The sequence below is a fragment of the Vicugna pacos genome, chromosome 2, assembly GCF_048564905.1.
Source record: "Vicugna pacos chromosome 2, VicPac4, whole genome shotgun sequence".
NCBI lineage: Eukaryota > Metazoa > Chordata > Mammalia > Artiodactyla > Camelidae > Vicugna > Vicugna pacos.
Genome location: NC_132988.1, coordinates 89,520,960 through 89,548,588, shown reverse-complemented (window position 1 = coordinate 89,548,588; position 27,629 = coordinate 89,520,960). Strand labels below are relative to the sequence as shown.

General features: G+C 35.5%; 1 protein-coding gene across 1 annotated transcript; it reads right to left on the bottom strand.

The window, feature by feature from the left end:
• Nucleotides 1-530: 530 nt before the first annotated feature.
• Nucleotides 531-25,859, bottom strand: YIPF7 (Yip1 domain family member 7). Its single transcript, XM_006198090.4, has 6 exons — nucleotides 25,792-25,859; nucleotides 24,218-24,334; nucleotides 15,572-15,732; nucleotides 8,953-9,098; nucleotides 3,501-3,682; nucleotides 531-1,026 (listed from the first exon to the last, which is right to left on the bottom strand). Exons 2-6 carry the CDS (start codon nucleotides 24,331-24,333, stop codon nucleotides 864-866), a joined length of 768 nt encoding a protein of 255 aa, XP_006198152.1. The 5' UTR covers nucleotide 24,334; nucleotides 25,792-25,859; the 3' UTR covers nucleotides 531-863.
• Nucleotides 25,860-27,629: the final 1,770 nt, after the last annotated feature.

Sequence of the window (27,629 nt, the reverse complement as noted above, 5' to 3'; positions counted from 1 at the left end):
TTTCAATGAAATAAGAAAGGTCATCAACTAACAGTAAGAAAGGCATATTGCAGATTTGAGCAGTGAAGAAATGGTGTGTCACAATCATTTCAGAAAGTGAGAAAGCAAATTTATAGGGTAATGTAATAGGACTCAAAAGGCAATACTGAGCAGCCATTTAAGATACAGTAATACAATTAAAGAGAAACAAGTTGGATTTCCTCCAGTTACCTTCATCTATTTAGGGAGCAAATGGCAAGGTTACTGAGGATGTATGTATTCAAGGGAGAACATATAGTAACGGACCATACATCTAAACCAAGTAAGAAGGAAGTGAGGGCTTGAAAAAGTGGTGAGTCAATGCGTTGTTCACATGGGACCAAACAACAGTTGTGAAAGTAAATGAATTGAAAGACAGGAGATTCTTTGACTCTCAGGTAAATAAAACCCTAAATAGCCCTCCCCTACAATTCTCCACAGGTGCTGGACAATGTGACTTTAATCACTTGTGCACAGCCTGAGTCATCATGAAGTTTTCTGAAAAGACTCACTGCAGATTTCCTTTACCCAGTCAGCCTATGATTTTATTTACTCACAATTTCTCAGAAATACATCTATCGAGAAAAGCAGGGTCCATCAGTACAACTATCTTCCTTTATAAAGCATTCTAAACTGTTTTAATGCACCAACCCAAAAGCAAATCATCATTCAAACCAAACAGCCTATTAGAGCCCCATCCTTAAGTGCTGTTTTGTCTCTCTGCTTATTATTCTCTCAACAGCAATAAAATAGAAATCATATTACCAAATTTGAATGCTAATACATTTCCAGGATAATCTGCACAGCAAACAAACAGAATCCTGTAATGCTGTCTCAAACGCTCTTCAAAAAACTGTTAGGAGAGCAAAAAGTCCATAAAGTAAGGCACAAGGGTAGGCAATGAGAAGCTGCTGTCCTTCCATGTCCAGGGCAGAAATGAAAATTTTGGAGGCTGAGAGACTGCACCAGCCGATGATGACCAGGGCCGACACCATTCCAAAGATGCCCCTACGGCAAAGACAGAAGAGATGGTTATCTTACACCTGGAGAAAAAGAGATTATTGAACCACAGCTGCCTCTGGAATGTCCTTGGTGCAATATTTATAACGACTTTCTCCATTTGTAAAATGAGAGTGAGGAAATAAAAAACTCAAAGGCCTTAGCCAGTCAGAAAATTTTTGAGTCAGGTTCACGAACAGAAGCTAAATATTGTATAGATCAGTAAAACTCAAGTTAATACAAACAGAAGAACTGACCTGCAGTCACTCTCATATGTTAATATTTCAAATCCCAACTTCTGAAATTCTTCTATGTAAACAGTTTAGAGGGTTTTTTTTTTATAGCTACAGATTTCTTTGCCCCATTTTCTTCCTGAATTTACCTGCAATATGAGCAGAAAAATAACTGGCCTTGCATTCCAGCGGGGTTCCTACTCCCTAGTCTCCCAGGTCCGTTTCCAGGTTTCTATCTGAGACAGCAAAGCCTCACGAGGCTCATGTAGGGGAGGCACTTGATGTGTGTGGCTCCTACCTCATTGCTAAAGATCCCTTCGGTTGGTGTTCATGTGGATTATAATAATATTGAGATCTATTTGTTCAAATTGGTGTCTTCAAAAGGAACTGTGGAGGCAATTGGTTCTTTAGGGAGAAATGGGAATAGACTGACTTGACAAAAATTGCACAGTAAAATGGGCACTAGGTCCAGAACTGCGACTCCGGGCAGAGAGTTCTAGTCACCACCAACTCCACTGCCTCACCTGATCCTGGTTGAACCTGAAATTGAGAATTGTGTTTCTTATTTGTGAGAAGGACAAACATACCTCCTTTTAATAATTGAACCAAAGCAAAATAAGTGAAAAAGTGTACAATATAGTTTATAATGCCTTAGATTATAAATAAATAAATAATATTTCAAGATACTTTAATTAATATTTTATTTATTGGTTTCATTAATCTCTGTTAAAAATAAAATTTAGAGTGATTACATTTACAGGTTTTTGTGAACAAAAATGTGAGATTATACATGATTAATTTGAATGTTACAGTAATATGCCCTAAAAGGCAATTTCAGTCTAATGGTCTTAGGGGTCAAATAGTTTATTCTTCATTAATAAAATTTAAAGGATTTCTAAATTTTTACATTTCAGAATGAAAATCTAATGCAAAAGGTCCAGACTTCTGATGATTCTCAAAATTTAGGACTTTTTTTTATCTTCTTTCCCTAATAATCTGGAGCCATTTAAGACACCCCAAAGCTCAACGTTGCTAGAAATAATGTCTAAAACTTAGAACTTTTCAATGGCGGATCATTATAGTATTCTTTGGCAAAAGCATCAGACAAAATAGAAGTTGTAAAACTGAACTCTGTAGTAACTCATCAGACATCCGTACCAAACAAAGTAGTAAACAGAATAGCTTGCTAAAGAACATGATATAAAAAAGCGGAATTTTTCCATGGACAAGACAATAAATATACCTATAACTCACATCGTATTTACACATTCAAGGTTTCCATTTTCTGTTGTATTCCTTTTTTTCACTCTCTGGTAAACTAAGGGTTTGCTCTATGCTATTCTCAAGGATGCCGCTTTCAAAGTGAAACCATATTAAAACAAAAAAAGCATTTCCCTCAATAACATAATGAAGAAATTATTTGAGATTTAAATGAAAATATTAAAGGCTTTCTAAAATGTTTACCTTTGCATTGGCAAATTCTTTATGTAATACCCTAATCCAATGTTAATAACCTAAAACTTGGATCACCCACAGAAAAATCTGAATTGTGTCTCCTTTGGATGTGGAAGAATGCACACTGATGGCAAATGTTTATTTCTAATTGTGTTTGGAGCGTGGCAGGTGCAAAGGGCTATGTGATTACTTGCTGTCCTCAACCAAAGTGGTAATGATGTGCAAATGCCTGGGGGACGTGCCCCACAGAAGCATATCTACTGGATCCTTATTAATATTTTTGAATTGCAAATCCTAACGGCACAGGAAGTAAAAAAGAAAAAAAAATGACTGAGCATATATGCCATGAAGTTCTCTAGCATTAATATCCTCATCAGGGTTCCTAGGGATTCTGCACTCCAAGGAGCCCAGCTGAGAAGAAACAGTTGCTTCCCTCGTAGAAGCCAGAGTGCCTGGGAGCTGAAGCAATTTGTCTTACTCCTCCAAATTCAAACAAGTGAATTTTCTGTATTTGGTATATGACCGATGACAGTAGTTCACATTGAAGAATGCGACAACTTACAAAGTGCCAGATTTGAAGATAACTTGGTTTAATTTCATTTTTAAATCATTGAAATAGGAACTGCACCTAAGCCAAAACTGACCTACTTTCCCAACTCTCTATGTGGCTTTTAATAGCCTGTTTACCCAATTCCACTACCAAAATGATCAGAAAGAGGTTGACCGTCGCATGGGTGTGGCAAGCCTGAGCGATGATTGTGCACATGGGGTCAATTAGCGCCCACAGACACTCACTGCAGGGAACAGAAGATGGCGCAGCTGGACAGGATGACCATGGGGAGCAGGCAGTAACCCAGCACACTGGCCACGCAGCCACAGGACACCCCTGAGGAGCTCATCAAGTTTAGTAAGGCGTGAATCCCTAGGCAGCCGATGGCGCTCATGCCGTACACATAACCAAACTGGACTTTTCCTGCCTGGAACAACGGGAAGAAAACAGTTTCAACACATAACAAACATCAAGAAGGTATCAGAATGTCAACAAAGCAGAGAGTAGTTTAGAATTAATCGGCTCAAGGCTGTTTGTATCTTTGTCAGATAAGCATCAGGAGACTGGGGAGTTCTGGAAAAAACACTGGCTACGACACGGATTCACGTCATGAAAACAGACACCCCCAACTATACATGGGATGGCACAGGCATGCTATAGAAAAGACAAAATATTTCTAGGTTAAATTTTTTTGTCGTAGATTGCCTATTAAGGGTACCAGGCACAAGTAAGGATGTATCTTCTCCCCACATTTGTTGAATAATTAAAAGAATGAATAAATTAATGAAAAAAATCTCAACTTAGTCTTGGAGATTTACAAGACGTATTCATAGTATCAGCAGAAACCTATAGGATTTACTATGTTAGGTTCTATTCTAAGCATTTCACATATACTGATTTATCTAATCTACACAACAACATAATGAGTGGGTACCATTACTGTACCCATTATACAACATGAGGAAACTGAGGTGCAGAGAGGTGAAATAAAGTGCCCAAGGTAAAATAATGCTAAGTAGTGGAGCTCGGCTTTGAACCCAGGCAGCCTGGCTCTAAAATTTAGGTCCTTACCTTTGGCAGGAGCTCTCGTAAATTCTAAAACAATGGAATTTATTTAACCTTACTTAACCCAGCATATCCCAAACTTATCTGACCTGCAGAATCCTTTGTTTTCATAATGCCTATTACTGGTTTGACTGAACAGACCTTTTGAAAAGCTGACTTGTGTAAATCGGTGGGTAATGAATCACAAAGGAAGTATTGTTAAAGGAAGTCAGTAGTGCTAAGGATATACCACTGATCTTGTGAGGAGTCAGAAAAATAGCCACCATCCACAGAACACTGGAGACTAGTCACTGAAGTAGCTCCATTTAACTCACCCAGGGAAGGTCACAATCTACTACTGATTCAACAGGGGCTGTTAGATGTTTGCAACCTGAGAATGCCGAAGCTCCAGGAAAGAATACTTATACATACATTAAGCTGCTTATGTATGCATTAAGCTGGTCAGAAATTAAAGAGAAAACTTGAGGAGGCTGACTCCGATTTTCATGGGAATTACACAAAAACAACGAAGAATCTGGTAAATTGATTGTGAGAGAAATTTTTTAGCTGTCCTTTTTTTCCCTCTTCCATAGCTATTATCCATGAAGTCCTTATGTCTCACAGAATAAAGAGATATTTATTTTGCAGTTAATTAATGGAGAATATTATGACCATTTTTAATGTTAAAAATTGCCCACCTATTTTGAATTTTTCTTCCTCTGCAGTTGGGGAAATTGAACACTACTAAGGCCTTTCACAAAATGTCCCTGGGCTGTATGCGGCAGGATGCTCTGCTGCATTAGCCATAAGTCCTTCTGAATATTTTGTGAAATAATGCTAATAATGCTAATAATGCTAATAGGCATGCTAAATAATGCTAAATAATGCTATTAATGCAAATAGGCATGAAACACATCTCTATTGTGTGAGTCTGTTGGAAAATAGTGACAATTTCAAATCACTTTCATGTGCTAGAGAAACATTCGACTTAATATTTTAGTTGGATGGGATAATTCTTAGGTGGGGATCATCATAAGAGTGAAACACTACTTCCCTACACGCAAAGGACACATAGCTGGACCATGATCCTTACCAGTTTTGTGACTGGAATAAGTAGAGAGTAGGTAAGACTAATTTGGCAGTCCAATTGTCCTCTTCTGTAAGAGTTACTGACCTCTCTATCCCTTTTTCTAGTTAGTTTATCCAATTTAAGGTGCAATTCCATTTGGCAGGGGCCACCCTTGTTTTTTAATTTGTTTCAAATTCTAACAAGGACTTGTAGTTGAAATGGAAATAAATGTTCATTTTCTTTTTAACTTCAAAATTTCTCAGATCATCCGTGTACCACCCTGATTACTATATCTTTATTTGAAATACTTCTTATTCTTCTGATTATGCTTCTGCATTGGTTGTGTATGTTCCTTTTGCAGATCACACTGTCAGCTCAACTAGAAAAATTAAATGGAACCATAGCTTTAAAATACTTGTGTTCGTGTTTTGGGATGAAAATAATTTTAGGAGGAAGAATGTGTTGTGCGTTTGAAGAGGTTCTTTCTGGTTTGCTTCCTTCAACATGAAGAAAGTCCACTAAAAGGTATAAAGTCTTATTTCAACATAAATCGAGTATGAGACTATGAATTTCACACCTGCAGAGATAATGAACAGATTTGAATATTGTTTCTGGATTTAGTTTTGCTTTCTCTAGTATAATGTATATACCAGCCCAGAAAATCATACTTTATATTTTAATTTCCAATATTCAGGGCAAGGTTAACTTAGCTTCAAATGGATTCTTTGTTAAATCTGTCTTTATTAACACCCAGTTGACTTTTTTGTTCTTATTGTTCTACATGGATCAGAATCAATCCTGATGTAATCACGTCTAATGGTAAAACGGAAGTGAAAATGTTTGCCTAAAAAGTTTGAGAAAATATGCATTTTCATCTATTCTCCAAAATTTCAGAACTGAAAGGAACCTTAAGAACCACTTCTAAAAACCTTTCTTTTTGTCTTCAAAATGAAGAAACTGAAGACCTAGATATAGGAAACAAAAGGTTCAGGATCACACCTAGAGGCAAAGTTAGGGGCAGATTCAGTTTTTTCACTTCCAGTTCAGTTCTTCGCCTGTATTGCTTTGCGCTTAAAACAAAAAAGAGGATATTTAAATAATTCCAACTAACATTATGCACCCAAAAAAGATCTTAATGAGATTAATGATTTCCTTTAAGAGATGGTAATGGTAGTATTTTCCATGGAAAAACAAACAGCTGTTATATTGCAAATTACTTGAAAAAGAAAGATCAGTTAATATATTAAATTGTTTCTGATTATTTGTTTCATTCAAATGATCTTACTTACCAGCTTAATCTAAGATTATCAAATTACCAAGACAAAGACAGAAGCCATGTTAGAGACTAAATTAAAACTCTAGTTGATGTAGTGTTAGATTTGCAGAGTATTTGGATTTAATGTAGTTCAAAGGAAGAAATAAGATGCTACAACTAAGTACTATTGTATGGGATAAACATGATGTGTTTATTGACCATGTTACGATGCAGAAACTAGATTTCTATCAGAATTTTGATAAGCATTATGTATCTAACAATGAAAAATGAAGATTGATTTAATTGGGAATATTTTTTACAGCTACTTTTGAGAAGTATAGCTACACTGGGGAAAAAGCAGTTGTTTTAATGGGAAGTGGAGAGCTATAACAAGGGGAAATAAACTGAATAATTATTTTAAGGGCTTTTCCTAGAATCTTTGGTTTCTTATGTCATGTCTCTTGCCGAGTTTATCTCTTTGTGCCTTAATGAAACTGTACTTTTCAGATGTTTTGACCATCTTTTTCATCCACTGTTTTTAATATATTATCATTATCTCCTTAGTATAAAATCACAGAACTTTCTCATGTCTTCTATATCTCCTTTGAGGGGAGGAGGGGAGAAAACATTTTTTTCTAAACTATAAGCTAGAATGTCTTCTAAACTTACTTAGGTGGAAATATGTTTTTCTTTCTTGGTGACCCATAATGTTATTACCTTCAGATTTAAAGAGTGAATGAGGCTCCAAAAGCCCACAAATGACAAATGCTGGAGAGGCTGTAGAGAAAAGGGAGCCCTCCTACACTGCTGGTGGGATGCAGTTTGGTGCAGCCACTGTGGAAAACTGTATGGAGATTCCTCAAAAGACTAGGAATAGACTTACTATATGACCCAGGAATCCCACTCCTGGGCATATATCTGGAAGGAACCCTACTTCAAAAAGACACCTGCACCCCACTGTTCATAGCAACACTATTTACAATAGCCAAGACATGGAAACAGCCTAAATGACCATCAAGATGACTGGTTAAAGAAGTAGTGGTATATTTATCCAATGGAATACTATTCAGCCATAAAAATGACAACATAATGCCATTTGCAGCCACATGGATGTCCCTGGAGAATGTCATTCTAAGTGAAGTAAGCCAGAAAGAGAAAGAAAAATACCATATGAGATCTCTCATATGTGGAATCTAAAAAAGAAAAAAAAAAGAACATAAATACAAAACAGAAACAGACTCATAGACATAGAATACAAACTGTGGTTGCCAAGGGGGAGGGAGATAGGAAGGGATAGACTGGGAATTCAGAATTGGTAGATACTGACAGGCATATGTAGAATAGATAAACAAGATTATACTATATAACACAGGGAAATATATACAAGATCTTGTGGTAGCTCACAGCAAAAAAAAAATGTGACAACAAATATATGTGTGTTCATGTGTAACTGAAAAATTGTGCTCTACACTGGAATTTGACACATTGTAAAATGACTATAACTCAATAAAAAAAAGTTTTTAAAAAAAGTGAATGAGGCTCACACACAAGGCAAATAGTGAAGTTCGCTGGGGTGAGAAATACCTTCCTAAAAAAACAGAAAACTAAAATGATAGGGGAAATATACAGTTTGAATAAACAAATCACTGGTTATCACTGCAAGTCAATTTATTCGTAGTAGCATAGCCAGAAACAAGGAGACTTATCTCATACCTCATAGAATATTTGAAATAGTCTAGAGGTACACCCCATCAAAGAAAAGGATGAGTAAAGAGAAGGAATTTGTCCAGTGTCACAACAGAAATCTTACAGAAAACAAGAAATAAAATTTAGATCTTCTCTCTCCCAAATCCATATGTTCCTCCAACTTTTGGGGATTGATAGTCTTTTCTTAATAGAAAGAAAGATTTAATAACAGGAAAATCATTTATATGATTTCCTGCTTTGTTGAAATTTTGACTTGGTGATTTGTTTTTTGAAATTCTATTTAAATTTACCTTTTTTTTCATCTGTTGTAATAAGTGATGGAAGTTTCTCTTTGTCATTATGTTTCCATTAAATATGTCTCTCTCAAAAAAAAAATTGTAGTTATGAGCTAAACAATATTCACCTTGTAAAGTGACACGCTTTCTTCTATATTTACAAAGATCTCTTCAAAAATCACATTCGAAAGGGCATGCGTTAAAGTTTGATACTTCACTGTAGCGTATACAGAAGTGGAACCATAATGTTGTACATGTGAAAGTTAGATAATGTTATAAGTCAAAGTTACCTCAATTTAAAAAAAAAGAAAAAAAAAAAAGATATGATGCTTGCTGGTGTCCATTACCAGAAGTAGCGTGGCTCCTAGGGCAACGCAAAACAGGATGGGCCCTGTGAGGTCTGTTTCATTCATAATGCTGCCATCTGCTGGCTTCAGTGGGTTTAACACTGTCAAGGTTTTTTGCCATATGTGATCAAAATTAATTCCAAGTTCTGCATAGAAAAAAAAAGAGAGAGAGAAAGAGATAATACAAATAAAGAAAAACAAATATGAGTAAAATTCTTTAATTGAAGTTGACATATATGATTCATTTACTTGGAACTTTAATCTGATCGTTATACCTTCATAAAGTTGTATGTAATATATAGCAAACTTAAAAAATGGCTTTTTCCCCACACAATGAGCTAAAAGATACATTTTAGAGAAGTAATTCCATCAAGGAAAATTTCCCTGCCTTATGTAGCAAATACAAGCTTAAAATAGAGCCAAAAAGAGGAAATGGACATTCTATAGTAAAAAATAAAATTAAATGGTAGCTAACAAACTGAAAGTCCCATCTTATCACCTATTTAGACCTTTCCTTTTCCTGCATTTTCTCTAGCTAATACTTTAGAAAATTTGTCATATCAAACATGCATACTTTTCAGTTAGCTGTGTGAACTAAACTAAAGATAGTTAGTCCAGGTTTGGGATTTTCCTTCCACCCTGCCTGGTGAGAAGAGCAACTCTTTGCTAACTGCCTGAAACTCCACCTAGCAAAGTCAATGGCTCTTTCAGCAAATGAAAGTAATCATGATGTGTACATACATTTTAATAAGGCCAATGCTCTGTGTTGTTGAGTCTGTGTATCCAGAGATTAAGTTCTTGAGCCAAGTTAACCTTTCCCTTTCACGAGGGGTGATGGTAGATTAAATATCCAAAATCAGTGAGGCCCAGTGTCCATGAGTCCACACTTATTCAGAAATTTCTAAGTTTTTTTCCAATGCCTTGTTTTTTTCAAAGAATTCTGTCTGCCACCTTACAGATCCCTCTGCTAGATTCTGCTCCTCTTGTATGTCTTTTATTTCAAAAAAAAAAAAGTATCCCAGTCATCTGACATTCACTGAATATGGAAATAAATACCAACACCACATCAGTTACTTTTCTCACCACTCCCATAAACTAAGATGCATCCTGAGCAGGAAAAAACTAAAAAAAAAAAAAAAATCGCAAAGAAGAAGAACATAAATTCACGTTTAGGAACCAATAATCAAGCTGATTACCCTCCTTCTATCATTTTAAATTTAAATAAGAGTGAGGCGGAGGTTAGGAAAAACTGGAGCTAAACTACTATAAAGTGCATATTTCAACTAAAGAGAGTGGAACTTATTTTTACTTAATGTTTTTACTGAATTTTGCTGGGAGCCCTACATGATTTACATGCATTGGTCTTGCTGCCATGCAATGAGGCTAGTACTGTTACTTTGTTTCTACTCTGTGCATCAGAAGGCTGAGATTTTGAGAGATTAAGTAGCTGTTCAAAATCACAGAGCTAGTAACAGAAAATCTAGGTTCTGGCACTGGAGAATCTGACACAAGAAATCACAAAAGAAAGAAAGAGAGAGAGAAAGAGAGAAAGAAAGAGAGTGAGGAAGGAAGGAAGGAAGGAAGGAAGGAAGGAAGGAAGGAAGGAAGGAAGAAAATCCAATTAAAACATGGACAGAGGAATTGAATGGACATTTTTCCCAAAGAAGACATCCAGCTGGCCAACAGGTATATAGAAAGTTGCTTAACACCATTAATCATTAGAGAAATGCAAATCAAAATCACAATATCATCTCACACATGTTAGAATGGCTTAACATCAAACACTTAAGATCATGGGGATGTGGAGAAAAGGGAATCCTGTATGCTGTTTTGGGGAGTGTTAATTAGTATAGCCACTATGGAAAATAGTGTGGGGGTTCCTCAAAAATTAAAAAAAGAAAACGGAACTACCATATGAACCAGCAATGCCACCCTGTGAATATATCTGAAGGAAACAAAAGCAGGATATCAAAGCAATATCTGCATCTCTGTATTGACAGCAGGATAATGTATAATAGCCAAGAGATGGAAACCACCTAAGTGTCCATTGATGGATGCACGAATGAAAAAGTTGTGGTGTATATACATGATGGAATACTATTCAGTCATTAAAAAAGGAAATCCTGCCATTTGTGACAACACAAGTGGAACCTGAGGGCATTATTCTAAGTGATTTAAGTTAAGACCGACAGAGAAAGTCAAATACTGCATGGTATCACTTGTACATAGACTAGATAGAGTCAAGAGTAGAAAAATGGTTGCCAGGGGCTAGAAGTAGGGGAAATAGAAAGTGGTTCATGAAAGGATATGAAAAAAATTTTTAAAAAAAGAACAATGCTTTTAACCACAAAGCTGTGGTCAAGTCAATGTGCATCTAATCTCATGATGTTTGTATATTTTTTAAGTGAGCCCAACTCTCTTACATGAAGGATTGTCTCCCTAAATCATTTGTACGTGGCATTCAACTTTCCTTCTCAGGATTTAGTAACACTCTTTGCTCAGAGACAGGGTATAGTTCAACTTCTTTTACAGTGGTATATACCAACTAAACACCTTACAAAGCTGCCATTCTACACACAGAATCTCAGATGGACTTTCAATGATGGCCACGACATAGAGGAGCCATGTTCTAACAGGGACCTAGACATTTTCAGAAGGTCAGCCAGACATGGTCTGAACCTGGTCTGAACCACTCTTTTCACAACTAGGTTGACAACTGCTATCCAATCCATGCTTGCAAAGAAAGAATTTGACTGGGTAAATTAATAGCAAATCATTTACATTTCAACTTCCCCTTTTATTTTTACAGTATATTTGTATTTCTTAGTGAAATTACAGTTTGGAGAATATAAGCAGTTAGTTAACCAAGCTTAAAATAGGTTAGAATGTCTAATGTGAGTTTTAGAATAGCAGACTTTAAAAACTGAGACATGCTGTAATCTAAATTAATTTCACCTGAAGCTTATGTGCTTTTCAAATTTTATTTTCAATTTAGACATTTTGTTAACAATATATTTTCAGTATTTACCACAATAAAGTGGCTTTTACTTCAAAGTATCCTTTTCCTCAAAAGCATAATTATTCCTGAAGAAATCCAGATGAAAATGCTTTATGAGACATTATTACTGATTTCAACCATTTATTTGATGGCATAATTAACATTTGCACATGTTTCAACATTGAATCATGAAACAATGAGTGAACATCAGCTCTACTAAATATTTTCATAAGAAAAAAGATTTTATGTTTTTATCAAAATACATCTCCATAATATTTTGTTTTCAAATTTGCTGCAAAGTATGCAAGTGAGATTGTACGTATTTATTAATTGTAGATACTCAAATATAACACCTTACTTTATGAGATAAAAGATGAAACTGCTGTGAAATTTGAATGCAAAATTCATTGTTTTGCTGTCATCTAGTGGTAGTAAAGTATATGATATATAAGCTATAAAAGTGAATTAGTATCTTAGTTTTCTATGCAAATTGTGGCATTGGCCTTTCAAATATAAACATCAAGCTATGCTACAAGTATAAATACCAAATATCACAGTCATTTTTCTAGTCTGACAGACCAGAACTGACTATTATTTTTCAAAATGTATTTGTTAACGTATTGATTGTACATTATCAAATAGCAAGTTATCCTTCTTACATAAAACCGAACTAGTTTTTCAGACAATAAATTATTAAAGGAATAAACAAGCACATTTTCAAATAACGTTTTTGTGTAAGGGCTGTTAATTATTATAGCTTCATAATTTTATAGGTTGTTTTAGTGTATGCTCAATATAAACTAGTAAATTTCATTTATCACCTTATCTTAGAAATCCTGCCTAAAGCTTTTTTATATCTTTTAGACAGATGAAGCTTGAGGCTTTCACAAATCACCCAGCATGAAGAGCATCATGAATCAGAATCTAGAAATTTCATTGACTCAAAATGCAAAATTACATTAGATACTTTCTTCTAATACACTATACATTTGGTTAGAATAATCACAAAGAGAAAAAATCTAGAAATTTCTCTGAGCTATCTAAAGTAGGAGGGAAAACCTAGTATATTTCCTATTTGAAATTCAAGGAGACATTAGGGGAAGATGTAGTTTAGAATATCAGAATGGAGGCATTTCAGGCAAGTAAAAAACAAAAGATTGTTTTCAATAAACATTACAGGACAAATTGGTTAATTACTAAAGAAAAAAATTAAATTAAATCCTCCTTCACATACTAACCTAAAAAATTTTTCAATGAATCAAAAATTTAAGTGCAAAACAAAAATATAATTTAAAAATTTAAGAATCTACAAGAGGATATAAGCAGTAGCTAACACTGGAGAAATATATTCTAAATTAAATAGCAATTGAAAAGCTATCAACAAAAATTTTGTGGAGTTGAAAACATAAATATTAAAATGTCCATATGTCCTAATGTCCCATAAACAAATTAGATAGCAAACACAATCTAGCAAAAAAAAGTTTGAAATACATATTCTAGATAATAATTAATATCGTTACCATATAAATATTTCTATAAATAGGAAAGGAAAAAAATCTTAAGATTTCAATAGGAAATCTGACAAAGAATTGGAAAAACAGAAAGAAGTAAAAACAGTCAATAAACATATGAAAAAGGTCTAAATTTTCTGGTAACCAAGAAACACAAAGTATTACTTTTTGCCTATAAAATTAACAAAGACATTTCATATTCTACTCTGGAGGTGTATGGGGTCATCATTTTTCTGGATGAGTTTGACGGTGTAAATACCTTTGACCCAGTAATCCCAATGTTTTAGATCTAAGGAGAGATTCTGTTCAGGTCAAAGTTGTTTACGATGATATTCACCAAAGCGGTATTTATTATAAAGGAACAACCTTGTATATGATAAGATATTATGAAGAATACTATACATATCATGTTTTCAAATGATATTTAATGATGTTAAAAACGTATGTATAGAAATGTCTATAAGGTAACTTTCAAAAATACAAAAATTTATATTCCTAGTATGATCCAACTTTCATTCTTAAGTATTCATAAATAGGCACATATTCAAAGAATAGTATTTCATTTTAAGTGTATATATATTTATAAAATTATAATAAAGGCTGGAAGAAATTACATCAAATTGTTGATGGTAGTCATGTCTCAGAGACAAAATTTTAGGTGATTTTTTATATTTTTATTCATATGTTTCTATATTTTTCAAACTCCTATATTGAATGTAGTTTACTTTTATAATTAGACAATTGGTAAGTTTTTGTAAGTGGAGATGTTTGTGGAGTCAAGGAAAACATTTAATAAGAATAGCTTATAATTTTCAGGTGTTGGTTTATTAGATGCAGAGGCAAATTAGAATGAATTGCTTAAACATAATTGATCCAAAAACTTAACTGGCTTCTAAAGAGCCAACAAATCTATTATATAATTCTCTGTGCTTTTCTGAATAGCAGAAATCTTTCCCTTATTTTTTTTTAATATTAAAGGCAAAGAGAGAAGAATGTTTTAATGCCAGGTGGCTGACTGTGTTCCTAAGAAGCAAGCAATGATTTTTTGATGTAAAAATATTGGGAAGTTTAACCTATCCACTGGGCTCCATTTAAAAGAGAGCAGTTAGCCTGTGAATACTTTTCAATGGCCCTCAAATTTGGGAGTTTGAGATTGGCAAATGATAACCACTATATATAAATATAATAAAAAACAAATTTCTTCTGTATAGCACAAGGAACAATATTCAATATCTTATAATAACCTTTAATGAAAAATAAAATGAAAACAAATATATATATATACATGCATGACTGGGACATTATGCTGTACACCAGAAATTGACACATTGTTACTGACTATACTTCAATTCTAAAAAATTTTTTAAAAAAAGAGAGCTAGAAAAAAAAATTCTTGGATTTTAGTTTTCTAGCACCAATTTCTAGCATCATGTTGACATTGTTTAAGAGCAAAATCAGGGGATGTAAATTGGCTGGATTAAAAAAAAATCAATGGATGGAAGATCCCTGAAATCTTTGGGGGAAGTCTTTAACTGCACGAGTCCCCACATTTCCTTGCTGCCATCACTGCTTCTTATTGGAGTCAAATTCCTCCCTACTTAGTCATACCTGGCTGAGATGAGGCAGCTCATATGATCCAGGAAGGAGAAAAAAATTGTCTTTTCTCCATGTCAACAAAAAAACAATATTGAGAAACTACCCTCTTTGCTCCCAGGCAAACATAGCAGAAAATAATAAAATATGCTGTTATGAAGAAGCTTCATTCACTGGGGTAGGAAAGGTGGTTACTCTGATATAGTCATTCTGCCAAAAGATGTCTTCACTGTTGTCTAGATATGGCCAGGGTGTTCACATTTAAGAAACAGTGAAGAAACATTTAGAAACTGCAAGACTAGCACAGTGATAGCACATATCTACTTCTAATTCTCCCCACAGAAACATGAGACGAACTCCCAATGGTTTAAGCATGCTGTTTAGGCAGACTTTGTTTATACGTGGAACAATCACACATAAAACATGGTATTCGGCATGCCGTCAGCGCACATTAAGTGCTGATTATTGCTTTTATTCTTTGAGCTGTGCACACATTAATAGCACTTCCTTAACTTACCTTCTAGTAAAGGAGGCTCTTCATCAAAACTGTCAATGTAAGAAGATTGTGAATAATAATCCAGGTTGGATGCTGGCTGAAAAAATTGTCCTGCGTAACCTGGTGACATGAGCATCTCTGGTGGGACAAAGGCAGATGGAGGCTGCTCACCGGCTGGTTGTCTAGAAAGAAGGGAAATACTGATATTTATACATCTAACAAAGGGATATCATGACACATCAAGGATAGAAACCACAATTTCCCTTTTTTGAATTCTCCTAGTGAATGCTAGTGAGCATTCACCCATGAAACAATTAACTTGCTTTTTAAAAAGGTAATTAGTTGTGAGAAAACTCTCTAGAAGAATGACTTATATTGATTAACATTTATTAATGATGTACAATGTGCTGGACACTTTCCCCACATTTTATCATGCAAAACTCTTCAAGGTAAAAATTGTAGTTTTTTTTTTTTTTGAGGGGGTACCAGTAGGCCTCATTGACCTTTTTTTTAAATGTTTTTCAAAATTATAGTCACTTTACAATATTGCGTTAATTTTTGGTGTGTAGCATAGTGATTCATTTATACATATATATATACATTTCTTCTCATATTCCCTTTCATTATAGGGCATTACAAGGTATTGAATATAGTTCCCTGTGCTATACAGTGGGACCTTGTTGTTCATCTATTTTATATATACCAGTTAGTATCTGCAAATCTCAAACTCCCAATTTATCCCTCCCTACCCCACTGTCCCCTTGGTAACTAGATGTTTGTTTTCTATGTCTGTGAGTCTGTCTCTGTTTTGTAAATAACTTCATTTGTCATTTTTTAGATTCCACATATAAGTGATTATCATATGGTATTTTCTTTCTCTTTCTGACTTACTTCACTTAGTATGATGATCTCCAAGTGCATCCATGTTGCTGCAAATGGCATTATCTTATTCTTTTTTTATGGCCAAGCAGTATTGTAATTTTAATCCCATCTTACAAAAAAAAGATCATGGAGACTGGATGACAGTCTCACACAATAACATTCAGGTGTTGGACTGTGAACTGAAGTTGTCTGTGGGAGCAGTGCTCTGCTCCCTACATAGAGCTGCTTTTTTCACTGATTTTCAGGGGCAATCGCCAAATATGACATTCTGTATAAATCTGTGGAAGCAGCGATTAAAAAAAGTCACAAGTTTCTAGTATAGTCAATTCATAGGGAAAAATAAATATGTAAACTGAGTCTTGTCCATATAGTAGACTTTCTAGCTCTGGCCATTCCCTACAATTATTGCTGATTCAATGACTTTGGAGTGCTTAACTGTCCCTCTTCTGAAATGTGCAATTTAGTTTTGTTGAAACGTGATGTTTCAATACTTCCTTGACTGTGCTTTTATTTGGTTTTTATTCCACAATTTGTGTGAGACGGTCGGAAAACAACAATCTTAGTAAAGGACTTCTTGCTAGAGCTAGAGAAAGGAAGACAAAAAATTGGGTTAGTCTATGAGGTTATTTGGTCATTTTGAATTGTTTTTACCTGAAGAAAAAGAAACATAAAGAGTTGTCCTTATTAACGTGTTTACATTGCTTTCATCAATGCTCCTTAAGCTAAGCTAAAAATAGAATACAGGATTTTGAACTTTGTAGCTCCCTGTGGTCTCTTTGTGTTAAAATATTTACAAAATGGCTTCTCATACTTTCATTCCTACGTTAATATGAAATCTAAGAATAACATATTCAACCTCCCTTATTGAGTAAGCCAGACAGAACAATTTCTTCTGGAAAACAAAGCTACTGCGATAGAAAGAGCTACATACATTTAATCATCTGCTAACTCTGCTGTAAGTTCATTAAGGGCAGGGACCTGGCTTAAGTCTTCTTGAAGCCCTCACAGAAAATGCCAATTACTGTTATTGTTCATTTAGTCTTGTGGCATGTTCCTATTTTTTTTTTCTCAGTGAAGGAGGCCTACTATTAAAAGTTCTAGTAGAAATGAATTACAAATAAGAACCTGAATGTTTTGTTTGTTGATAAAAGATTGCCTACATATGTATTTTTTAATGCAAGCATTTCTAGATGAAATAAAGGGCCAAATAAAGATGACTCAATGGACTAGTGTCTAAACTATTCTATTTCACAGAGATACTGTCCTGGCATCACCATAATCCATGCCCAGGTGCTGCCAACCAGGCTCAAGGAAACAATTTCCACAATTACTCCTTTCAAAGCAATCTCTATGAATGAGAGAACTTAGCTAGGTAGCTACCACTCCCCCAGAAAGAGAAAAACACATTTTTACTGAAAAACAAGTTGCCCGTTACCAGTTGACGCCTGTCCTCTTCTCTTCCCTTCATCCATCTCTGCTCCTTCATCCAGCAAAACTTCTTCATTAGGAGCTTGGCCTCTGCTGTCCTTGTTATGACTCAGGCATAATATTAAAATTCCCATTGTATGAATATACCACAGCTTCTTTATCTAGTCATCTGTTGATGGACATTTGGGTTGTTTCCATGTCTCGGTTATTGAATATATTTATACAATGGCATACTACTCATCCATAAAAGGAATAAAATAATGTCATGTGCAGCAACATGGATGGATCTGGAGATTGTCATTCTAATTGAAATAAGTCAGAAAGAGAAATAAAAATACCATATGATATCATTCATATGTGAAATCTAAAAAGAAAAAGAAAAGAAAAAGGAAGACACTAATGAACTTAGCTACAAAACAGAAACAGACTCACAGACACAGTAAACAAATTTATGCTTACCAGCAGGAAAGGGAGTGAGAAGGGATAAATTGGGAGTGAGTTCAAGATATGCAAATACTAACAACTATACATATAAATAGATTAAAATTTTTATTCTGTATAGCATGGGGAACTACAGTCAATATCTTGTAGTAACCTATAACAAAAAAGAATATGAAAATGAATATAGGTATCTATATGTATGACTGAAACATTATGCGGCACACCAGAAATTGACACATTATAACAGACTACACTTCAATAAAAAAAAAAATTCCCCCACCATTTATTTAAGAAAGTAAAATTTCAAAATTTGCCCTATAAAGGGTATTGCAAGATCCTTTATCCAAAATTTTTATCCTATAAAAATTACCATGGTCTCCTTCTGTCACTATCTAAATTAAAATTCTCTCTTTGATTTTGTACGTGTTGACTATAACATTTAATACTACATCAAAATGAACAAAACGTAGGCAATACTAAAATAATTACATTTTTAGTTCACAGTCCCACCCAGCAAATTGTAAACTGTAACATCATAACCCTATTCTCATGTTTTAAGCCTTTTTCCAAAAATTGCTATAAACAACCATAATTTTAACCATTTATCTTGAACTGCATTTAGTCCCATGTATTCTAATGTTATCATTTTTTTACTAGATGGTGCCAGCTCTGAATGGTTATGCCAATGAAGTTCTCTTATAATTTTAGTGACATATTTCAAGCTTATAGTATCGTTTCATGAAAACAATTCAGCAGGACTGGGACTGGGCAACTTACTAACTACTTTGTTAAGCCTGCATCCCTGAATTATTAATTAATTAAAGGCAACTGCATGAGTCAGATTAGTATACCCAAATACTTGATAAGTTTATATCTGTACTCCACACAGCAATGGGAGTTTTGCAGAGTATACCAAGAAAATAGTCCTCTTCTCCTTGATTACACAGTATCTTAATTAGCTCTATGAGGTAAATAATGAAATTTTGATGATTTCCAACTTAGCACATTATTCCAAATTTCAAATGAGTTAGACCAAAAGAAACACTGGACTCTGACTGGTCAGATTTAAACGTTAGTTTTGTTAGCAGACATCTCCTCTTCCTATAAAAGTCACTTCAAACAACTGTGAAGTGATTGCAAAGGGCTCCTTTAGGACAACAGGCCACATTCTTTGCCACATTTCCCTTCTTTTGCTTTCCAACTCTGTGTGCTAAATCTCTGCCTGTAATGATACTCCCACAGTAGGATGTATCCTGGACCAGGTAGAGTGGTTAGCAAACATGGCCTCTGGAGTCAGGCTGCCTGTGTTCAAGTCCCAGTTTTACGATAGTAGGCGAATCACTTCACATTCTGTGCCTCAGTTTCCTTATCTGCAAAATGAGGATAATAATAGAACTCATAGGTGTTATGAATTAAATTATCTGAGATAAACAAAGCTCTTAGAAGAGTGTTGGGCACACAAAAAGTGATTGATACGCATTAGCTCAGATACCTTCCACACACCCTGGAACAGCATCTTCTCTATTGTAAATTGTTGTCTCTCAGTCTGTCATTCCTCAGAGAAAACAGCATAAATAGGAGGCCAAGAGTCTGTTTCCCTTCTGTGCTGATCATCTATAGCTTTTTCCATTTTGGTCTCCCTGGAACACCCAGACTGACTCCCACAGCATCCCACCCACCCTGTGTTCTCCTACCAGGAGAATCTCCACTATGTTCGTGCTAGGATTTCTGTCTCCAAGCCTGAAATCAGGGCCACACACCTGGTCCATGTACAAACCCTCTATATGCTCACTAATTCTTCCATATACCCCCTTGTACCACCTAAAACCCCACTTAACATTGGGGTTATACAGTTCCAGCCAGCCTGTGGAGGCCCATCTTTACTTAGATGATGTCGTGCTAAGATATGACATAGTCTCCACCTGGGGAAATCTCAGGCAGCAGGACTTAACATTTACCTTCCAATGTAAATATAAGTCACTGTTAGAAGACTCAGTTATAATTTTGGTGGACGCAGAAATATGTTCATTGCACCCAGTCAGTTTTCTGTGTCCCATTACATAATCACTAGCTACAGATTTGATTAGAGGTTTTGTTTTTCCAGAACTTTCAGTTTGGACTCCCATCATGGTGGTCAATTGATTCTGCTTTCCTTTGTCAGCCTTACCTGGGTGGATAGGGCATGATTACTTGATTCCCAGTGTCACATGGTGAGCTGGAGTGTAAATCAGGTGGTAAGGCACGTACCATCAGGTAAGTACAATTCATTATACATCTATCTCCAACTTGGACTAGTATTCAAGGATGTGCATATTTCACACAGTCAGGTGACATTGCACCCCTCCAGGAACCTGAGACTACGAAGGTTTTCAGAATTTGCAACTCTATCATCCGAAACAGTGTAAGACAACAAAAATACCCTGTTGGCTAAAAAATTAGCCTGGATGCCCAGAAACATCTTTATCTATGTAAGTCTCCCGTTGAGCCAGTAAACAGGCATTCTAAGTATCCTTGGTAAGAACATCTCATGTAAGGTCAGTTTGATGGCGTGTGTTTTAGGAAGTGGCGGCCGGGGGAATTGGCTTATATAACATTCCCAGATCCTGGCTGAGCCATTGGGCACACAGGACCTATGTGCCATTGACAGAGCCATTGACCATGCTTGAAACACTAGAGGGAGATCAGGTCTAGGGATTCAGAAGAGCTGGTGATTCAGTATCCATCTGGAAAAGTCCTACTGAAACATTCAAAGGGAGTTTTCCAGCTGTCACCTTTCTGTAGAAGTAGCAACTTCTTACTTTAAATGATTGGAATAGATTTCTCACTTCAAAAATTGGAAAAATATAGTGGGAAAATGTAGCCTAGATAACTGGCTGCAGGTATTGGAAAGAGTGGCTATCAGAATGACTGGATAATTAAGTTTTTTTAATGACAAAATTCCTTCTTGCTCATTCTATTAGAAAATTTGTTTTTAAACATAAATATCTTCATTGTATTATGTTTTAAACATAAATATCTTCATTAGTAAGCCCACTCTTGCTCATTCTATTAGAAAATTTGTTTTTAAACATAAATATCTTCATTGTATTATGTTTTAAACATAAATATCTTCATTAGTAAGCCCACTCAACCAGCTTTCAGATCACAATGCTATTCACTGAGCAGAACAAGTTTTTTAAAACAAGTTCTCATATGGAGGGGGTATGAGGGGGATGGAGCAAGGGCAGGGAGACTAATTGATTATAACTAATCAATCAAAGATTTAATCTTTAAAGATTTAATCAATTAAGGACCGAGATTAATTGATTAAAATTCTCTACTGGATTCCTATGTCTTTTGCCAGTATGATCAGTGTCTTATTCTTATTTGGGCTATATTTTAATTGAACTATGCCCTGTATGATTAAAAGATCAAATCTCTCAAGTTATTTGATGTACACTAGTAAACCAGTGACCTGACTCTGTGTTTTATGTACCTCATAAAGCTACCACAGCTAACATGCCCTTCCTAATTCCTGAGACTGGCAGTGTGGGTTGGAATTTAAATGTTACCACATCCAAATCAGGACTTGAACTTAAATGCTAAGCATCTGAAGTAGGCTAGGCCATAACCTGACATAAGATAATCATAACTTTTCCTCATTTGGCTATATTAATTTCCACCTCTTTGTCATTGCAGTTTCTGGGCAACATTGATACATGCAATCAGATGGAAAAAGAAAATTGGGTAAAGTGGGGTGGGGGAGAAGGCTGTGGTCTGTGAGTCTCTGCTTAAGGGAGAAACCTTTTGTCCCTGTCTTATTGGACTTTTTAGTTTAGTTTAGTCTGAAAATATAGGTTGCAGATGCTACTCAGGTATTCCATCTGGAAAAGAGAAGGAAGAAAAGAAACAGAAGGTGACTGCTTTCTTTCAGTAAAACAGGAGAAGAACAGAGCTGGATAAAGGCCTGTGAGGTAGCTCGCATGTGGATTCTGTATTTTGAGTCACTGTCCTCTAATACCTTCATGCTCAAACTACTCCCTGTGCCATCACACACTTCTCTGCTTTCTCTTGGCCTTCCAAATTGTAAATCATAAGTGAAAAAAGTAAGTTCCTTTTCTGTTGTTGGATTCTGCAATGATTGAGCCAATTCTCTACAGCCTAATCCTTCCCTCCAAATTTTCATATAAATATTTTAAACACATTTACTCTGCCTGGTGATAATATTCAGATAGATAGATAAAGGTTTGGGTTGTTTTTTAATGCTAGAAAGCAAAGGCTAGGGGCATGAATGAGGTAAAATTTCAGATATTTAGGTTCTACAGTTTTAAAAACATTATGTACCAATACCTTTCCCCATCGCCTTAGAGCAGCCGGTCAGCAGGAGTCGCTAAGACCAGGCTTGTGAAAACACACCGACCTGCCTGTATCTGTAGGGGTGACCAGCCAGTGAAAACAGTGTCCATGCTGTCCTGGGCAAAGTTGGAACAGAAGAGTCCCCACTATGTTTGTATTTATTCTGTCTTTCCCTCCTTCTGAGGATTTCAAGGTACTTACATGTGTTTGAAAAATAAACTTCAAGAATTAATAAATTTGAGATATTTATTATGTGATTATTTGCCTTAAACTTGTTAGAATGGCACAGTAACCACATCCCAGTTTGCCTACGAGGAGGCAGTTTATTCTTACTGTACCAACATTGTTATTAACAGCACACATTTTACTCTGAAAAACGTCTTGACTTTACAATAAATTATATGCCCACTCCAGTTTTAGGTCTAATTATCTTAAACCCACTTTTTACTAGCTGGTGACCTTGGAAAATTTCCTTAATTTCTCTGGGTCCCTGCTTTCTCATGTGTAAAATAGGGATAGTAATAATATACATCTCCAGGTTGTCCGATGATCTAATGAGTTAATTTACAAAAAGCTCAGAAGAGTACCTAACACATAGTAAGAACTCGATAAATGTTAGTTATTATGAAATTCGTAAGGTCTGACCCTTTTCCCAGTTCATTAGTCTAAACCCAGAAAAGAATACCCAAAGAAACGAATGTCTAACCAAATACAGTAAGTGTAAGTGACTAGACAACAAACTGTCCATGGCTTCTGCAAGCTATAATTATACGAAAAAATAACATTTACATAATAGCTTTACTTTAACACACACTTTCCCACACATTCTCACAATTCTTCGGACAGTTCCCACAAAGTAGGCATTACTGAGGTTCTTATTTCTCAGCGGAAGACACTCAGTCAAGGGAAGTTGTCTTTCTTAATGCCACAAAAAATCAAATATGAGAGCCAGAACTTGCACCAAATTCTTCTTACTCGAGCTACCTTATTTGGGGCACTAGTTAAGGGTAAATGCTAAATTCTCAATCATTTTTTAATTTATTTTCAACTCAACTTGAACTGTCAACTCAAATAACTAACACATTCTGAATTATGTTGGTGACTTAATTGCACCCCTCTCCAACATAAATTTTTTAATTTTGTGAGGGAAAAGATTGGAGATTTCTTCTTTATCTTTGGGTTGATAGCACCTTTCTTAATTCCTGACACACGAGCAGGCCCTTGATAGATATTTTTTAAACTGAATAAAATCTATTTCTTGAGTGTGTCCTGGAAAATATCAGGTAAAAGGAAAGTGTTTTCTGTTTGTCCAGGGCCTGTATTCATGCTCCCTGTTAAGTGATATTTTGAAAAGGGAAGACAATTTGTTCACCTATAAATGGGCCTGAGGCGATCAAGGGTATTCATGGAGAACTGAATTCATTTCTCTGCCCTTTCCTGACATTTCTTCTTAAGCACTTTACTAAGATATAATGGGGAGAGGTTTTGCTTCCCCCAAGGAAACCTCCCTACCTGAAACCCCCTACCAAATATGATGACTTCTTAAAATGAGAACATATTTTCTCAATATCAAGTACTTACTTTCTAGATCCATAAAAATTTTCATAGGCATTGGAATCATTGCAGTTCTGCTCCTGATTATCAATGGTATAGTTAGATTGGTAAAAGTCAGTGTCAAACTGTCCCAAGTTGGACATCCTGAAAAATAAGAGTGAGTCCATAAAACTTCTTTTTAGATATTACAAGAATTAATAGATAATGTGATTATGGCTGGATTCCTGTTAGAGAACAAAATATTCTTTGAATGGGGAAAGGGTGTAGAAATGTATGGCAGAAAGTCATTTATAAAACCTATATCTTCAATTAACTTTTCTGAAATTTTCATTCACTAGGACTGTGACTTTGACAAACTTGACTTTAATTGATCTGAAAAACATTCTTCACCTAATACCTCATTCTCAGCAGTTTAAGAGAAAGTTTAAAAGTTAGTATACATCTAGAAGGTTTTCTCTTAAACAAGGTTAGTTCCTCACTTTAAGGACACGAGCACGTGTGCACACACACACACACACACACATTTGTTGCAAAGCCAAAAAGCAAATGGCTAATAATAATCATACAATTTGAGTTTGATTTTTCCTACAGCTTTAAAGGGAGCTAACATCCTCTCTGTTCCCTAAAACAAGACAAACCCTAAAAATTAATCTCCTAGTTCTTCTTTCTATTTCCTGAAAGGTGGTTAGAGCATTTTCCTTTTGTCTTGCCCTGTCTGCTGCACTTGGGCTTCTGCTGAGTCAGAGGAAGAAAGACTTAACTTGGCTAAAGGAATGGACTCTGTCTTTGCATACACTCTCTACATTGTATCTACTCACTTCTGAGAATGAAGAGGAGTGCAGGGCCTTGATTCAGACCTAATGGCTAGAAGATTAGAGGGAAGAAGAAAGACTTGAGAGGAGGAACAGATGGGGGAAGAAAGTAATAGTAAGGTGGGTAATAGTAGCTCTTTGGATGAAAATTAGGGGTTGGAGTAAAGACTCTTCTCAATTGGACAAATGTGGTTTTCAACTCAACATTTTAGCCTTTATTTTCCTTTGAAAAACTTTCTATTTCAAAAGAGTGAATTTAAAAATCACTAAAAGTAATTCATATAGTTATAATAATCTATAGAATATAACTCATAATAAATTTCAAATGAAATTGCATAAATGTCCCTAGTTCTAGGGGCCTTATTAATCAGAAATAGTCAAGTAACAATTATCAAATATATCAAATTTTTTCAGCTCAGGGGAAATACAGAAAGCTTTTCTAAAATTAGATGCAGTGATTCAAACATCTGATATAATAAATTAAGATTTTTCATTAGTAATGTATATAAAAGTAGCTGTGAATTCTGTAAACTAAAAATCAAGGCTAGGAGAGTGTTAAATCTTTTAGCAGCTTGTAATGTACAGAATTTAAAATTTAATAGCATAACTTTCTCAGTCCATAAAAATATGTTACTATAAAGCATAGAGAGTAACTTTACTGGAGAATACACTAAGTGTTCAGAACATGCAAATCGCCATGTAATGTGACAATTGGCATTAGAGCCCTTACATAACCCAGCTTCATATTTTGTTTCAATGCCAAATTCTTTAGAAGGATCAGACACATACCTTTATATTATTTTATGCTGCAAGATCCTCCAACAACGTAGCTTTCCTTGAGAAATTTTTAACAAATCAGCTCATGAAAAGATGACTTGCTTTCTCCATATACAAGTTTCTAAATTTGTACTCTGACACTCTGAACAGATGCCGCAGCCAAAAAAAAAAAAAAAAAAAAAACAGCCTGCCAAAAACCAACACAGTACAGTACCTTCCAACACTTGTTAAAGGGTACAAACACAGCGAACACAGTGAACCATTTAGAGACAAACAATTTGATAAAGTGAATGGTAGATTCAGTTTCCTTGTGTGACTAATATGCCATTAACCTCTGATTTAAAATATTTATTTGAGGTCAACAATGAAAAGTGAGAGGCCTTAACACTCCTTCCACTTCATGGCCATATTTACCCTAGACAATCTTAGGAACAATTCGAAAATGAGTGTTACAGAAACAGCATTTAGGAAGACTATTCACGACGTACCTCTGATTTTTCCCCCTGCTTCTTACTTCTCCATTGCAGCCCAAGATGGACACACTAATGTGATCTAGGAGAGCTCCTTACTTAAAGGGCACGTTCTGTCCCATTTTCCAGCCAATCTTGACCACTGGAAGGCATCTGTGATATTGTGACTTATAAGAAAAAATATATATTTGGTTATTCAGATGACCAAAACATATTTCTCATATATATTTGGTCTTTGTCCATGGATCCTTGGAACTTTCTAAGTGTTGAGAGTGACAAAGCTGTCCCTTGGTATGTTAACAAGGTGATTTTTGCACTTCTTCTAAGGATGGGGTATTGTTGCCAATGGAGCCAATAAGGCGATTGGAGGGTTGAAACTTTCAGTCCCACCCCCAACCTTTGAGGAGGGAAGAGGACCCGGATGTTAAATCAACTGCCAATTGCCGATGATTTACTCAACTGTGACTATGTAATGAAACCTTCATAAAACCCTGAAGGACGGGGTTTGGAGAGCTTCTGGATTGGTGAACATGCAGATTTGCTGGAAGAGTAGCACCCCCGTGGAGAGGGCATGGCATCCCCTCACTGTCTCCCACACCTGGCCCTATGCATCTCTTCCATCTGACTGTTCCTGAGTTACATTCTTTTATAATAAATGATGATATAGTAAGTAAATTGTTTGTCTGAGCTCTGCAAATAAATCGAATCCAAAAAGGAGGTGGTGGGAATCTCTGATTTATGGCTCGTGAATTAGAAGTACAGGTAACAACCTGGGTTGCTGCTGGCATCTGATGGAGACCGAGAGGTGGGTGCAGTGAGCCAGCAGCCTGTTATGGCTGAGCTCTTAACCTATGGAATCTGATGCTATCTCCAGGTAGTGTCAGAATTAACTTGAATTGTAGGACATGTAGCTAGTCTCCCAAGAATTGCTTGGTGCTGTGTGGGAACCTACCCTCTGCAATATAATGGAATTGGTACCACAAGTAATTTAGCATCAGATCCATTTCCATCCCAGGAAACTGCCTGAGTTTGTTCCCTTTATATTCAAGGTTTACTTCCAGGAGGCTTCTCCTCAGTTATTACCAAGGTAACCTGGCTAATACTCCTAATTTTTATCTGGATCTGGTGGTTTTGTCCCTAATATCAACATTATGGCTGGAGGTCAAGTTCCTCTGTGATCTGCTTCTTGCCGATTCTCCTTTATAGGACTTGAGATCTATATCCATTTCTCAGTGACTGAAATCTTCTGTTCAAGGGTAGATTATGTGATATTTTGGAACTTTCAACTAGAGCCAAAGGCAGAATGGTAAAGTGCATTTTTCAACATTGTTTAAAAACATTTGGAATTTGAATTTCTTTAATCAGAGCTGTCTTTTGCCA